Below are 16594 nucleotides of genomic sequence, written 5' to 3'. Positions count from 1 at the left end.
ACCTTCGGGGTTTGGATTGTCGTTTGACGGGAGAAGGAAACCGCCGAGGGGCCGCGAGCGGCTCCGGGGGAGAGACCCCGAGCCCCTGTCCCCTGTCCCCTGTCCCCTGTCACCTGTCACCTGTCCGCTGTCCCCTCTCCCTGTCCCCTGTCCCCTGTCCCGTGTCCCCTGTCCCTGTCCCCTGTCCCCTGTCCCCTGTCCCCTGTCCCGTGTCCCCTGTCCCTGTCCCCTGTCACCTGTCCGCTGTCCCCTCTCCCTGTCCCCTGTCCCCTGTCCCCTGTCCCCTGTCCCCTGTCCCCTCTCCCTCTCCCCTCTCCCTGTCCCCTCTCCCTGTCCCCTGTCCCCTCTCCCTCTCCCAGCACTTACCGGCTGCCCGCGGCTCTCCGGGTGGCACTTGGGGACAATCCTCCGGCTGGCACTTGGGGACAATCCTCCGGCTGGCACTTGGGGACAATCCCCGCGGAACCTCCTCGCCCCGCGTAGCACTTAAGGGACGCCGCTCGGGATGTTTAGCACTTGTCGCCAAGCTCCGCGCAGCCCCGCTGGTGGCACTTGGGGACACGGGTGGCACTTGGGGACACCGGTGGCACCGGGAGGAGGGGGCGGCGCTGCTCGGAGCCCCCCGAGCCTCTCCTGGCGCCGCAGCACTTAAGGGGACTCTCGTGCCAGGCCGGGTCACCCGATGTCACCCGATGTCACCCGATGTCACCCGATGTCACCCGATGTCACCCCCGCCACCATGTCACCCCCGACACGATGTCGCTCCCGCCCCGATGTCGCCCCCACCACGATGCCACCCCCGACACGATGTCACCCCAGCCACCATGTCACTCCCGACACGATGTCACCCCAGCCACCATGTCACTCCCGACACGATGTCACCTCACCGTGGCCCCGGAGGTGGCAGAGGGAGCTGAGCGAGGGGATGGGGACAGGGAGGGCTGGGGACAGACGGGGTTGGGGACAGGTCGGGATGGGAGCAGCCAGAGCTGGGGACAGGCAGGGTTGGGGACAACCGGGATTTCCCAGGAACGGGGACAGCAGCAGAAAAGGGTCCCCCAGCAGCCCCAAACGGTGGTGACCATGAGCCTCTCGTGGTGGCCACCAGTCCCTCGTGACTGTCACCAGCCCCTCATGAATGTCACCAGTCCCTCGTGGTGACCACCAGTCCCTCGTGGTGAATGTCACCAACCCCTCGTGAGTGTCACCAGCCCCTCGTGGTGACCAGCCGCTCCCCGCGGTGGCCGCAGTCTCCAAGCCGGGGGAGGTGACAGCAGGTGACACAAATCCCAGCTCGGCCTCAGGGTCCTTCCGTCCTGCCCCTCCGTGCCTTGGGGTCCCCAGGGCCACCCCGTGTCCCCAGCAATGTCCCCAGCAATGTCCCCAGGGCCACCCCGTGTCCCCAGCAATGTCCCCAGCAATGTCCCCAGTGTCCCCAGGGCCACCCCGTATCCCCAGCAGTGTCCCCAGCAGTGTCCCCAGCAATGTCCCCAGCAATGTCCCCGCAGGTCTCCGGGAAGGTTTGTCCATTCCCGGAGCACCAAGGGCGAGGAAGATCCAGAACGGACTGGGAAGGACTGGGATGGACTGGGAGGGACTGGGAACAAACTGGGAACAAACTGGGAAGGACTGGGAATTGCCCGGAGCAGCCCTTGGGGAGCCAAGGAACTCCAAATCTCGCTGTTTTCACCCCAAAACCGCCTGGGCTGTGACAGGTGGGTGACACTGAGGGGACAGCGGGGAGAGCTGGGAACTGGGACCAGTTGGTGCTGGGAACTGGGACCAGTCAGAGCTGGGAACTGGGACCAGTTGGTGCTGGGAACTGGGACCAGTTAGACCCCGATACTGAGGCTAGCTGATCCCAGTATCCAGTGCCAACTGATCCCAGTATCCAGGTCTAACTGGTCCCAGTGCCTGAGACTAACTAGTCCCAGTATCAAAAGCTAACTGGTCCCAGTATCTGGTACAAACTCGTCCCAGTGCCCGAGGCTAACTGATCCCAGTATCAAAAGCTAACTGGTCCCAGTTCCCAGCTCTAACTGGTCCCAGTATCAAAAGCTAACTGGTCCCAGTGCCCGAGGTTAACTGGTCCCAGTGCCCGAGGTTAACTGGTCCCAGTTCCCAGCTCTAACTGGTCCCAGCATCCAGGTCTAACTGGTCCCAGTGCCCAAAGCTAACTGGTCCCAGTTCCCAGTTCTAACTGGTTCCAGTATCCAGCACCAACTGGTCTCAGTATCAAAAGCTAACTGGTCCCAGTTCCCAGCTCTGACTGGTCCCACTTCCCAGCTCTAACTGGTCCCAGTTCCCAGCTCTAACTGGTCCCAGTACATGGCTCTAACTGGTCCCAGTCTCAGGGTTCCCCTCTCCAATGACCCTAATTACCCTAATGACTCTAATCACCCCAGGCTGAGCTCTGATCGCTTCCTTTGCTGCTCCAAAACTCATGGCTTTGGGGTCCTTTGGGGACATTTGGGATCCTTTGGGGTCCTTTGGGGTCCTTTGGGGACATTTGGGGTCCTTTGGGGTCCTTTGGGGACATTTGGGATCCTTTGGGGTCCCTGGAGGTCCTTTGGAGTCCTTTTGGGTCTTTTTGGGTTCCCTTGATGCCCTTTGGGGTCCCTGGGAGTCCTTTTGGGACCTTAGGGTTCCTTTAGGGTCCTTAGGGGTCCCTGGGAGTCCTTTGGGTTCCTTTTGGGATCCTTTGGGATCCTTTACGGTCCCAGGAGGTCCTTTGGGGTCCCTGGGGGTCCTTTTGGGGTCCTTTGGGTTCCTTTGCAGTCCTTTAAGGTCCTTTGGGATCCTTTGGGGTCCCTGGGGGTCCTTTTGGGACATTTGGGGTCCTTGGGATCCTTTGGGGTCTTTGAGGTCCTTTGGGTCCCTTTGGGTTCCTTTGGGTCCTTTAGGGTCCTGGGGGATCTTTGGGGGTGCCAGGAGGTCTTTGGGGTCCTTTGAGGACATTTGGGGTCCTTTTGGGTTCCTTTGGGGTCCCTTGGGGTCCTTTTGGGGTCCTTTGGGGTCCCTTGGGGTCCTTTTGGGGTCCTTGGATTCCTTTGGGGTCCTTTGGGATCCTTTTGGGTCCTTTGGGACATTTGGGGACACTTGGGGTCCTTTGGGGTCCCTGGAGGTCTTTGAGGTCCTTTGGGATTCTTTTGGGACCTTTGGTGTCACTGGGGGTCATTTGGGGTCCTTTCAGGACATTTGGGGTCCCAAGAGGTCCTTGAGGTCCTTTTGGGGTCATTTGGGGTCCTTTTGGGACTTTTGGGGTCTCTGGGTGTCCTTTGGGTCCCTTTGGGTTCCTCTGAGGTCCTTTGGGGACATTTGGGGACATTTGGGGTCCTTTGGGGTGCCAAACTCAGCACTTGAAGAGCGAAAAAAAAACAAATATAAAATGAAAAAATTTTTTTAAAAATCCCCCAAAAAATATTAAAAGTTCGAGAAAAGAGAAATTCTCCGAGAGTCACGAAGTTTGGAATTTGTTTTTTTCTTTCTGTTTGGGTTTTTTTGGGGTTTTTTGGGATTTTTTGTTTGTTTTCTGCTCGTTTTTGGGTGGTTGGGTTTTTTTTTGTTTGGGTTTTTGGTTTTGGGGTTTTTTGGTTTCTTTTTAAAATTTCTTTTTTCTTTTTTCTTTTTTCTCTTTGTTTGTTTTTTGGGGATTTTTTGGTTTCTTGGGGTTTTTTTATTGTTTTTCACTCTTTTTGGGGTTTTTTTTGCTTGTTTGTTGGGATTTATTTGTTTTGCGTTTTTAGGGGTTTTTTTGTTTGATTTTTGTTTTTTAATTTTGTTTTCCTTTTTTGTTTTCATTTGGTTTTTGGGCTTTTTTTTAGGATGTTTTGTTTGTTTTCTGTTTGGTTTTGTTTGTTTTTTATTTGGGTTTTCGTTTCATTTTGGTTTTTTTTGTTTTGGTTTTTTAAAAAATTTTTGTTTTTCTTTTTTTTTTCTTTCTTTCTTTCTTTCATTTTTCTTTCTTTTTATTTTTTGGGTTTTTTTGGTTTTTTTCCCCATTTTTTGGGTTCTTTTCCTCTCAGTTTCCTCTTCCTGCCACCAGCTCTGCTCTGGGCCTCAGTGACACAATGTGGGGCCTTGGGGACACTGTGGGGACAGTAATGGGGACAGTGATGGGGACATGGTGGGGACAGTTTGGGGACACTGTTGGGACATTATGGGGACACTGTGGGGACACTGTGGGGACAGTGATGGGAACAGTGATGGGAACAGTGATGGGGACAGAGTGGGACAGCGTGGGGACAGCATGGGGACAGTGATGGGGACAGTGTGGGGACAGAGACAGTGACACTGACAGGGACAGCAGCCGGGGCACCGCACTGGGGACAGCAGGGACATTGGGGACACCAGAGCCACCAATGGGGACATCAGAGCCATCAGAGCCACCAGGGACAGCAGGGACAGTGGGGACATCAGAGCCACCAGAGCCACCCATGGGGACAGTGTGGGACTGGCCTGGGGACAGCAGAGCCATTGGGGACACCAGGGACACTGCAGCCACCAGAGCCATTGAGGCCAGAGGGGACATTGGAGCCACTGGGGACAGCAGAGCCACCAGGGACATCAGCGACACCAGGGCCACCAGTGGGGACAGCGTGGGGCTGGCCTGGGGACAACGAGGACAGCAGGGACATCGGGGACATTGGGGACATCAGAGCCACCAGAGCCTCAGAGCCACCAGGGACATCAGGGACAGTGGGGGCAATGGGGACATCAGAGCCACCCACACTGGGGACATCAGGGACACCAGAGCCACCAACGGGGACAGTGCAGCGCTGGCCTGGGGACAGCAAGGACACTGGGGACAGTGGAGCCACCAGAGCCACCAGGGACATCAGGGCCAGCAGGGCCAGTGGGGACAGTAGGGACATCAGAGCTATTGGGGACAGCAGAACCGTTGGGGACAGCAGGGACAGCGTGGGGCTGGCCTGGGGACATCAAAGCCACCAGCCACTGGGGACATCAGGGACAGTGAGGCCACCAGAGCCACTAGGGACAGGGGGGACACCAAAGCCATTGGGGACATCAGAGCCACTGGGGACAGCAGGGACAGCACAGGGCTGGCCTGGGGACACCAGGGACATTGGGAACACCAGGGCCTCAGAGCCATTGGGGACATCAGAGCCACCAAGGACACCAGGGACAGTGGGGACATTTGGTGACACTGGGGACATCACTGGGGACATCAGAGCCACCAGGGCAGTTGGGGACTTTGGAGCCACCAGGGCCTCAGAGCCATTGGGGACTCTGGGGACATTGGGGACATTTGGGGACATTGGGGACATTTGGGGACAGCAATGACACCAGCAGGTTTTCCTTGGAAAAAGGAAGATTTTATTGGGAATTCTGGAGTTGGGAATTCCCAGGGAGGGAAGGAAAAAACTGGGAAAATAGAAAAAATTGGGAATAAAAAATCCCTCAGTGGCTGGGAAAGTGGGAAAAGTGGGAAAAGTGGGAAAAAAATGGGAAAATTTGGGAAAAATGGGGAAAAAATTGGGAGAAATGGAAAAAAAAAAAAGGGAAAAACTGCAAAATAATTGGGAAAAATGGAAAAAAAAAGGGACAAAATGGGAAACAAATGGGAAAAAAATGGGAAAAATTGAAAAAAAATTGGGAAAAAATTGAAAAAATTGAAAAAAAAAAAGGGAAAATGGGAAAAAAATTGGGAAAAATGGGAAAAAACTGGGAAAACTGTTTTGTTTCCATCCGGATTCTGCAGATTTCTGAGGATTTCAGGGATGGGAAGAGAATTCCAGGGATTTCCTGGAGTTTCTGAAGTTCCTGGGAAGTTTGGAGAATTCCCAAAAAAAAGAAAAAATAGGAATTGTTGGCCCAGAATGGCTGCAGAATTCTGGGATTTTGGGGATTTTTGGGAATTCTTGGCTCCCCAGGAGATTCCTGCTGGGAATGGCAAATCCTGGGAATCTTCATTCAGGGAATTCCCACCTGGAAAGGTAAAGAAATCCATGGAAAATCCCAAAAATCTCAGGGATTTCCCCCCAGAAATTCCAGATTTTCCCCCAATTTATCCCCAAAAATTCCATGGATTTTTCTCCAAAAATTCCATGTTTTTTTTTCTCTGATTTCCCCAAAAATTCCATGTTTTTTCCCTGATTTCCTCAAAAAAAAATTCCATGGATTCTTCCCCAAAAACTTCACCGATTTTTCCCTGATTTTCCCCCCAAAAATTCCACGGATTTTCCCCAATTTCCCCCCTAAACTTCTACTGATTTCCCCCAAAAATTCCAGATTTTTCCCCAATTTTCCCCCAAAAACTTCACAGATTTTTCCCTGATTTTTCCCCCAAAAATTCCATGGATTTTCCCCAGTTTTCCCCAAAAAATTCCATGGATTTTTCTCCAAAAATTCCACATTTTTTTTTCTGATTCCCCCCAAAAAATTCCATGGATTTCTCACTGATTTTTCCCCCAAATATTCCACAGATTTTCCCCCAGAAATTCCAGATTTTCCCCTGATTTCCTCCAAAAATTCCATGGATTTTTCGCAATTTCCTCCAAAAACTTCAACTGATTTTCCCCCAAAAATCTCATGGACTTTTTCCCTCAGAAATTCCAGTTTTTTCCCCGATTTCCCCCCAAAAATTCCATGGATTTCTCACCAAAAATTCCAGATTTTTCCCCAATTCCCCAAAAATTCCATGGATTTCTCACTGATTTTCCCCCCCAGAAATTCCAGATTTTCCCGATTTCCTCCCAGAAAATTCCAGGGATTTTCCCCAAAAAACTTCACAGATTTTTCCCTGATTTCCCCCCAAAAATTCCATGTTTTTTTCCCAGATTTCCTCCAAAAATTCCATGGATTTTCCCCAATTTCCCCCCAAAACTTCTAATGATTTTTCCCCAAAAATTCCACAGATTTTTCCCCCCAGAAATTCCAGATTTTTCCCCAATTTCCCCAAAAATCCCACAGATCTTTCCCTCAGTTCTCCAAAAAAAAAAAATCCCAGATTTTTCCCTGATTTCCCCCCAAAAATTCCAGGGATTTTCCCCCCAAAAAATCAATGGATTTTTCCCCAAAATGACCCAAAATTCCCTGGAAAAATAAACCCAAAATCCCTGGGAAAAAAACCCTAATTTCGGGAATTGTTCCCCTGAATTTCAGGAAAATTTCCTCCCAAGTTGCTCCTTTTTCCCCAAAAATTTTGGGAAAAATTAATAAAATTAAAAATAAATTTGGAGCAAAATCATCCAAGGAGGAGAAATTCCCAGGAAAATCCCTGGAAAAAAGGGAATTTTGGGAATTCTGACCTGAGATCTGCAGGAACTCCTCAGACAATCCCAAACCTTTCTGCTCTTTTCCTCTTCTTTGCCTGCAGGAAAAACGGGAAAAATCCGGATGAATCCATGGGGAGAATTCCCAGAAAATCCCTGGAAAATAACCCCAAAATTCCTGGGAAAAAATCCCAAAATCCATGGAAAAATGGGGGAAAATTCCTGGCAAAATAACCCCAAAATCCCTGGAAAAATAACCCCAAAATCCCTGGGAAAATAACCCAAAAATCCCTGGGAAAATAACCCAAAAATTCCTGGGAAAATAACCAAAAAATTCCTGGGAAAATCACCCCAAAATTCCTGGGAAAAGAGGGAAAAATTCCTGGGAAAATAATCCCAAAACCCATGGGAAAATAGGGAAAAAATCCTGCAAAAATAACCCCAAAATTCCTGGAAAAATAACCCCAAAATTCCTGGGAATTCCCCCAGGATTTGGGATGAGTTGAGGAGTTCCTGGGAATTCCCAACCCAAATCCCAGGAATTTCCACCCCAACTTCCAGGATTTTCCATCCCCAAATCCCAAATTTCCCATCCAAAATCCCAGGGAATTTTCCACCCCAAATCCTGGGAATTCCAAGTCCAAAATCCCAAAATTTCCACCCCCAAACCCCAGGAATTCCCATTCCCAAATCCCAGGATTTTCCACCCCAAATCCCACAAATTTCCATCTCCAAATCCCAGGGAATTCCCATCCAAAATTCCCAATTTCCCACCCCAAATCCCAAGATTTCCAAGCCTCAAATCCCAAATTTTCTCAGCCTAAATCCCAGAAATTGCCAGAAATTGCCATCCCCAAATTCCATGATTTTCCATCCCCAAATCCCAGGAATTCCAAACCCTAAATCCCAGGGAATTCCCATCCTAAATCCCAATTTTCCCATCCAAAATTCCCGAATTTCCACCCCAAATCCCACGAATTTCCATTCCCAAATCCTAAGATTTCCAAGCCCAAAACCCCAGCAATTCCAAATTCCCAAATTTTCCACCCAAATCCCAAATTTCCCCCCAAAATTCCATCCAAAATTTCCAAATTTCCATCCCAAAATTCCCCAAATTTCCACCCAAATCCCCAAATTTATCCCAAATCCAAAATTTTCCACCCCAAATTCCCAAATACCCCATCCAAAATCCCCAAATTTCCCCTCAAAGTTCCCAAATTTCCACCCCAAATTCCCAAATTTCCACCCCAAATCCCAGGATTTTCCACCCCAAAATTCCTGAATTGTCTCCCCAAAATTCCCAAATTTCCATCCCAAATCCCAATTTTCCACCTCAAATCCCAAATTTTCCCCCCAAAATTCCTGAATTTCCCCCCAAAATTTCATCCAAAATTCCCAAATTTTCACCCCAAATCCCGAATTTCCACCCTAAATCACAAATTTCCATTCCAAATCCCAAATTTTCCCCCCAAATTCCCAAATTCCCATCCCACATTCCTGAACTTTCACCCCAAATCCCAAAATTCCCCCCAAAATTCCCAAATTTCCATCCCAAATCCCAATTTTCCACCCCAAAATTCCTGAATTTGTCCCCAAAATCCCCAAGTTTTCCATCCAAATTCCCAAATTTTCACCCCAAATCCCAAATTTCCAACTCAAATCCCCAAATTTCCACCCCAAATGCCAAATTTCCATCCCCAAATCCATGGAAATTTCCCCCCAAATCCCAAATTCCCCTCAAAATTCCCGAATTTCCCCAAAATCCCCAATTCCCCACCTCAGCATCCTCACTCCCAGCACCTCCTGAGGTCACAATTCCAAACCTTTCCTTCCTCTTCTTCAGCTTCTCATCCTCCTCGCTCTGGAATTTGGGAATTTTGGGAATTTTTGGGATTGAATCCTGGGAATTCTGGGAATTCCTACCCGAAATCCCACAAAAATCCCACAAAATACTAAAAAAATTACCCCAAAATTCCCCAAAAATTCCCCAAAAATTCCCCAAAAATTCCCCAAAAATTTCCCAAAAATTCCCCCAAATTCCCCAAAATTCCCAAAAAATTCCCCAAAATCCCCCAAAAATTCCCCAAAATTCCCAAAAAATTCCAAAAAAATCCCAAAAAAATCCCCAAAAATTCCCAAAAATTCCCAAAAAATCCAAAAAATTCCCCAAAAAATTCCAAAAAAATTCACTAAAAATTCACCAAAAATTCCCAAAAATTCTCTAAAAATCCCCCAAAAATCCCCAAAAAATTCTCAAAAAATCCCCCAAAAAATCCCCAAAAAATTCTCAAAAAATTCCCCAAAAAATCCCAAAAAATTCCCAAAAAATCCCCAAAAAATTCCAAAAAAATCCCCAAAAAATTCCCAAAAAATTCCCAAAAATTCCCCCAAAAATTCCCAAAAAATTCCCAAAAATTCCCCAAAAATTCCCCAAAAATTCCCAAAAAATTCCCCAAAATTCCCCAAAAATTCCCCAAAAATCCCCAAAAATTCCCAAAAAATTCCAAAAAATTCCCCAAAAATTTGCGAAAAAATTGCCAAAAAAATTCCCAAAAATTCTCAAAAAAATCCCCAAAAATTCTCAAAAAAATTCCAAAAATTTCCAAAAATTCAAAAAAATTCCCAAAAATTTCCAAAAATTTCCAAAAATATTCCCAAAAATTCCCCAAAAATTCCCCAAAAATCCCAAAAAATTCCAAATTCCCCAAAAAATCCCCAAAAATTCCCAAAAACTCTGCAAAAAATCCCCAAAAATTCCCCAAAGATCCCTCAAAAATTCCCCCAAAATTTCCCAAAAATTCCCCAAAATTTCCTCCAAAAGTCCCAAAAAACCCCAAAAATCCCCAAAATCCCCAAGAATTCCCTCAAAAATAAAAAAAAATTCCCCCAAATCCCCAAAAAATTCCCAAAATTCCCGAAAATTTCCCAAAATTCAAAAATCCCCAAAAAAATTCCCAAAATTCCCCAAAATCCAAAAAAAATTCCCAAAAATTCCCAAAAATTCCCAAAATTCCCCAAAATTCTGCAAAAATTCCCCAAAAAATTCCAAAAAATTCCCCCAAAAATTCTCAAAAGTTCCCCAAAATTTCCCCAAATTTTCCCCAAAAATTCCCAGAATTCCCAAAAAATTCCCCCAAATTCCAAAAAAATTCCCCAAAAATTCCCAAAAATTCCCGGAATTCCCAGAATTCCCCCTCGTTACCTTTTTGGACAGAGAGGAGACGTTGAGGCCAAACCTCTGAGCTCTTTCCTTCAGCTTCTCCAGGTTTATCTGGGAAAAAAATGGGAATTTGGGGTTGGAATTTGGGAGATTTGGGGAGATTTGGGATCCTTGAATTCCTAAGGGAGAAATTCCCACAAAATTCCTGAAAAATTCCCTAAAATTTCCCAAAAAATTCCTCCAAAGTTCCTGAAAAATTAAAAAAAAAATCCCAAAAATTCCAAAAAAACTTCCTGAAAAAGTCACAAAAAATCCCCCCAAAATTCCCCAAAATTTAAAAAAAAAATCCCGAAAAAATGATCAAAAAATTCCCAAAATATCCCTGAAAAATTCCTGGAAAATTCCTAAAAAATTCCCCAAAAAATCCAAAAAAATTCCCTAAAAATTCCCAAAAAATTCCCCCAAAATTCCCAAGTTAGGCTGGTTTTCCACAGGATTTATGCCAAAAAAAAAAAAAAAAAAAGAAAAAGCTCTGAATCCCAAAATCTCAGGGATTTTTTGGGATGAAATTCCCAAATTTCTGGTGCTGGAAGAGAAACCAAGCAGGGAGAATTCCAGGGATTTCCAGGAAAGGGAAAATTCCTGCTGAATTCCCAAAATTCCACCTCCTTCTTCGTCATCCTCAATTTCCACTTTTATTCCCAAAATTTCACCTCCTTTTCCCACCTAAAATTCCATCAGAATTCCCGAAATTCCAGTTCCTTTTCCCTCCCAAAATTTCCAGTTTTATTCCCAAAATTCCAGCTGAATTCCCACCCAAAAGTCCAGCTGTGATCCCAAAATTCCATCTGAATTCCTGAAATTCCAGTTCCTGCTTCATGCCAAAATTTCCAGCTTTAGTCCCAAAATTTCACTTCCTTTTCCCACCCAAAATTCCAGTTTTTTATCCCAAAATTCCATCCAAATTCCCAAAATTTCACCTCTTTTTCCCATCTAAAATTCCACCTGAATTCCCAAACTTGTAGTTCCTATTCCATCCCAAAATTTCCAGCTTTGTTCCCAAAATTCCATCAGAATTTCCATCCAAAATTCCATCTGAATCCCCAAAATTCCAATTATTTTATCCCAAAATTCCACCTGAAATCCTGAAATTCCAGTTCCTTTTCCTTTCCAAAATTCCATTTGAATTCCCAAAATTTCACCTTTTCCCACCCAAAATTCCCAAAATTCTAGTTCTTTTTCCAACCCAAAATTTCCAGTTTTATTCCCAAAATTCCAGCTGAATTTCCACCTAAAATTCCACCTCCTTTCCCCACCCAAAATTTGTTTGTTTCATCCCAAAATTCCATCCAAAATCCCCAAAATTCCACCTCTTTTTCCATCCCAAAATTCCATTTGAAATCCTGAAATTCCAGTTCCTTTTCCCTCCCAAAATTTCCAGTTTTATTCCCAAAATCCCATCAGAATTTCCACCCAAAACTCCATTTGAATTCCCAAAATGTCATCAGAATTCCCAGAATTCCAGTTCCTGCTTCATCCCAAAATTTCCAGTTTTATTCCCAAAATTCCAGTTGATTTTCCACCCCAAATTCCCCCAAAATTCTGATTTCTTACCGAGGGTTTGGAATCTCCTGAAAGTCCTGAAAGGAGAGAAAAAAAACAGGAAAAATTCCCATCAGGAATCACCAAAATCCCAAATTTCCCCCCAGGATGAAAATTCCCAATTTTTGGGATTTTTTTCCATCCCAAATCCCAAATCCTGGAGCAGAAAATTCCAGGAAAATCCCAAAATCCCAATTTTAAAAAATGGGAAAATCTGAGAAAATTGGGAATTTCCAATCCTAGGGAATCAGGAATTTTGGGAATTTTCAATTCCAGGATTTGTTTCTCACCTTTTGTGGGAATTGTGGTCAAACCAAACCTGTGGGAGGCAAAAAAAATTGGGAATTAGGGATGGAATTTGGGGAATTTTTGGGGATTTTTGGGAATTTTCCTTCCTGAGGTTTTCCTGCTTTGGGTTTGGCTGGAAAAGGTTTGGAATTCCTGCTGGGATTTGAAGGATTTCAAGGATTTTCCCCAAAATTTCGTCTCAAGTTGAGGAAAATCCCAAATTTTGTTTTCCCAAAGGAGGTGGGAAAGTCTGGGAATTGCAGCCAGGCAGGAATTCCTTCCCAAAATCCCAGAAAATCCTAAAAAATCCCACAAAATTCTCCCAAAATCCTCATTTTCCCAGCATTCCCAAATCCCAGGACGAAATTCCTTCCCAAAATCCCAGAAAATTCCAAAAAATCCCACAAAATCCACCAAAAAATCCCTAAAAATTCAAAAAAAAAAATCCCCAAAAATCCCAGAAAATCCTCATTTTCCCAACATTCTTCCATCCCAGGAAGGAATTCCTTCCCAAAATCCCAAAAAATCCCCCAAAAATCCCCCAAAATTCTCACAAAATCCCATAAAATTCCCACCAAATCCTCATTTTCCCAGAATTCCCAAATGCCAGGAAGAAATTCCTTCCCAAAATCCCAGCATTCCCCCAAAACTCCCCAAAAAATCCCTCAAAACCCCCCAAAAAATCCTAAAAAATCCCAAAAAATCTTAATTTTCCCAATATTCTTCCATCCCAGGCAGGAATTCCTTCCTCAAATCCAAAAAAATCCCCCAAAAATTCCCCAAAATCCCATTAAATCCACCAAAAATCCCATAAAACCCACCAGAAAATCGCCCAAAAATCCCCCAAAACCCCAAAAAAATCCCAAAATATCTTCCTTTTCCCAACATTCTTCCATCCCAGGCAGGAATTCCTTCCTGAAATCCAAAAAAATCCCAAAAAAATCCCATAAAATCCACCAAAACCCCCCCAAAATATTCCCAAAAAATCCTAAAAAAATCCCAAAAAATCTTTGTTTTCCCAACATTCTCCCATCCCAGGCAGGAATTCCTTCCCAAATTCCCCAAAATCCCAAATAATCCACCAAAAAATCCCACAAAACCCCCAAAAAATCCACCCAAAATATCCTAAAAAATTCCATAAAATCCCCAAAAAACCCCCAAAAAAATCCCCATAAAATCCCATAAAATCCCCCAAAATTCCACCAAATCCCATTTTTTACCTCCCAGAATCCCCAAAATTCCCCAAAATCCCAAATAACCCACCAAAAAAATCCCATTAAATCCCACAAAAACCCCCAAAAAATCCTAAAAAACCCCAAAACCTAAAATCCCAAAAATCCCCAAAAAACCCCAAAAAACCCCAAAAAATCCCCCAAAATTCTCCCAAATCCCATTTTTTACCTCCCAGAATTCCCAAAATCCCCAAAATCCCAAATAATCCTAAAAAATCCCCTAAAATCCCCAAAAACCCCCAAAAAAATCCCAAAAAATCCCCATAAAATCCCACAAAACCCCCCAAAAAATCCCAAAAAATCCCCCAAAATCCTCCCAAATCCCATTTTTTACCTCCCAGAATTCCCCAAAATTCCCAAAAATTCCCAAATTGCAGCTCACCGAGCAGCTCTGGCAGCTTTCTTGCTCTCCAGACTCACAGGGACATTGAACCTTTCTGCTCTCTTCTGCATCCGCTGGGAAAAATGGGAAAAAATGGGAATTTTTGGGGATTTTTGGGAATTCTGGGAATGTTGGGAATGTCAGGATTGGGATTGGAGCAAAAATTGGGAATAAAAGCAGCAAAATTTGCAGGAAAAGGGAAATTTTTCCTTAAAATTCCATAAAAATTCCAAGTGGAAAATCTCATTTTTCCACATTTTTTTAGTGAGAAATTCCATAGAAATTCCAAGTGAGAAAAATCTAATTTTTCCCATTTTTTACTCAGAGATATTCCATGAAAATTCCAAGTGGAAACATCTAATTTTTCCCTAAAATTCCATGGGAATTGCAAGTGGAAAATCTCATTTTTCCACATTTTTTTAGTGAGAAATTCCATAGAAATTCCAAGTGGGAAAAATCTAATTTTTCCACATTTTTCACTCAGAAATTCCATAGAATTTCCAGGTGAAAAAAATCTCATTTTCCCCATTTTTTAGTCTGAGATATTCCATGAAAATTCCAGGTGGAAAAACCTAATTTTTCCCATTTTTTCACTCAGAAATTCTATAAGAATTCCAAGTGGAAAAACCTAATTTTTCCCATTTTTCACTCTGAGATATTCCATAGGAATTCCAAGTGAGAAAATGTAATTTTCCCCCAAAATTCCATAGGAATTCCAAGTGAAAAAAATCTCATTTTTCCCATTTTTTCACTCAGATATTCCATAAGAATTCCAGGTGAGAAAAACTAGTTTTTCCCATTTTTTATTCAGAAATTCCCGAAGAATTCCAAGTGAAAAAAAGAGGATTTTTCCCATTTTTTACTCAGAAATATTCCATGGGAATTCCAGGTGGGAAAATCTAATTTTTCCCATTTTTTACTCAGATATTCCATAGAAATTCCAGGGGGAAAAAAATCTCATTTTTCCCATTTTCCCCCTAAAATTCCATGGGAATTCCAAGTGGAAAATCTCATTTTTCCACATTTTTTGACTGAGAAATTCCATAGAAATTCCAAGTGGAAAAAATTAATTTTTCCCATTTTTTGCTCAGAAATTCCATAGAAATTTAAGGTTAAAAAAAAAATCTCATTTTTCCCATTTTTTACTCTGATATTTCATAGAAATTCCAGGTGAAAAAAACCTGATTTTTTCCTCTTTTTTTTTGACTCTGATATTCCATAGAAATTCCAGGAGGAAAATCTAATTTTTCCCATTTTTTCCCAAAATTCCATGGGAATTTCAGGCAGGAAAAGCTCAGAAATGGGAAAAAACCTTGGAAAAAATCCCCAAAATTCCCATTTTTTTCATTAAAAATCCAGGAATTTTGCTCCAAAAGGAACTTTTTCCAAGTTTTTTTTTTCCCCAGGAAATTCATTTCTTTGGGAAAATCTTTTTCCCAAAATCCTGAGAAATTCCAGGTGAATTTTAGGTGATTTTTAGTCCCAAATCAGCTCAGAAATGGAGAAAACCTTAGAAAAAAACCCCAAAATTCCCATTTTTTAATGAAAAATCCAGGAATTTTGCTCCAAAATGAACTTTTTCCATGTTTTTTCTCCCCTCAGGTTATTTATTTCTTTGGGAAAATTATTTTCCCAAATTTATAAGTGAATTTTAGGTGATTTTTAGTCCCAAATCAGCTCAGAAATGGAAAAAACTTGGAAAAAAAATCCCAAAATTCCCAGTTTTTAATTAAAAATCCAAGGAATTTTGCTCCAAAAAAAAGTTTTTCCATGATTTTTTGTTCTCCAGGTTATTTATTTCTTTAGGATAATTATTTTCCCAAATTTCCAGGTGAATTTTAGTCCCAAATCAGCTCAGAAATGGAAAAAAACTTAGAAAAAATCCCCAAAATTCCCAGTTTTTAATGAAAAATCCAAGAATTTTGCTCCAAAAGGAACTTTTTCCATGATTTTTGTTCTCCACTCAGGTTATTTATTTCTTTAGGATAATTATTTTCCCAAATTTCCAGGTGAATTTTAGTCCCAAATCAGCTCAGAAAGGGAAAAAACCTTGGAAAAAACCCTCAAAATTCCCAGTTTTTAATGAAAAATCCAATTATTTTGCTCCAAAATGAACTTTTTCCACGTTTTTTCTCCCCTCAGATTATTTATTTCTTTGGGAAAATTATTTTCCCAAATTTCCAAGTGAATTTTAGGTGAATTTTAGTCCCAAATCAGCTCAGAAAGGCAAAAAAATCAGGAAAAAAGGTGATTTTTGTGGCTCCAGAGGAGCAGAAATTGCTGGAAAATCTCCAGGAAAGTTGTTGAACCTCAGAGTTGGGAGAGGAAGGAATGTGGAGTGGGAAGGGAGCCAGAAATGGGGAAAAACAGAGAAAAAATGGGAAAAAAAATGGGAAAAAATGGGAAAAAATGGGAGAAAAAATGGGAAAAAACTGGGAAAAAAGGGGGAAAGAAGCAAGGAAAAAACAGGGAAAAATAGGAAAAAAACAGGGAGAAAAGCAGAGAAAAAACAGGGAAAAATAGAGAAAAAGAGGGAAAAAATACAGGGAAAAGTGGGAAAAAAACAGGGAAAAACTGAGAGAAAAAGAGGGAAAAAAGAGGGAAAAAAGAGGGAAAAAAGAGGGAAAAAAGAGGGAAAAAAGAGGGAAAAAAGAGGGAAAAAAGAGGGAAAAAAGAGGGAAAAAAGAGGGAAAAA

The 16594-nt window shown here is 43.3% G+C and overlaps 1 protein-coding gene across 1 annotated transcript; it reads right to left on the bottom strand.

The window, feature by feature from the left end:
* Positions 1-5314: 5314 nt before the first annotated feature.
* On the bottom strand, positions 5315-14021 carry LOC146420990 (SAP domain-containing ribonucleoprotein-like). Its single transcript, XM_085047822.1, has 7 exons — positions 13900-14021; positions 12288-12316; positions 12010-12035; positions 10438-10506; positions 9013-9096; positions 7272-7333; positions 5315-5949 (listed from the first exon to the last, which is right to left on the bottom strand). Exons 1-6 carry the CDS (start codon positions 13968-13970, stop codon positions 7292-7294), a joined length of 321 nt encoding a protein of 106 aa, XP_084903948.1. The 5' UTR covers positions 13971-14021; the 3' UTR covers positions 5315-5949; positions 7272-7291.
* Positions 14022-16594: the final 2573 nt, after the last annotated feature.

The sequence above is a fragment of the Lichenostomus cassidix genome, unplaced genomic scaffold (assembly GCF_008360975.1).
Source record: "Lichenostomus cassidix isolate B80296 unplaced genomic scaffold, HeHo_3.0 HiC_scaffold_866, whole genome shotgun sequence".
Taxonomy (NCBI): Eukaryota; Metazoa; Chordata; class Aves; order Passeriformes; family Meliphagidae; genus Lichenostomus; species Lichenostomus cassidix.
Note: the sequence above shows the minus strand (reverse complement) of the source record. Positions and strands in the feature narration are given on the sequence as shown.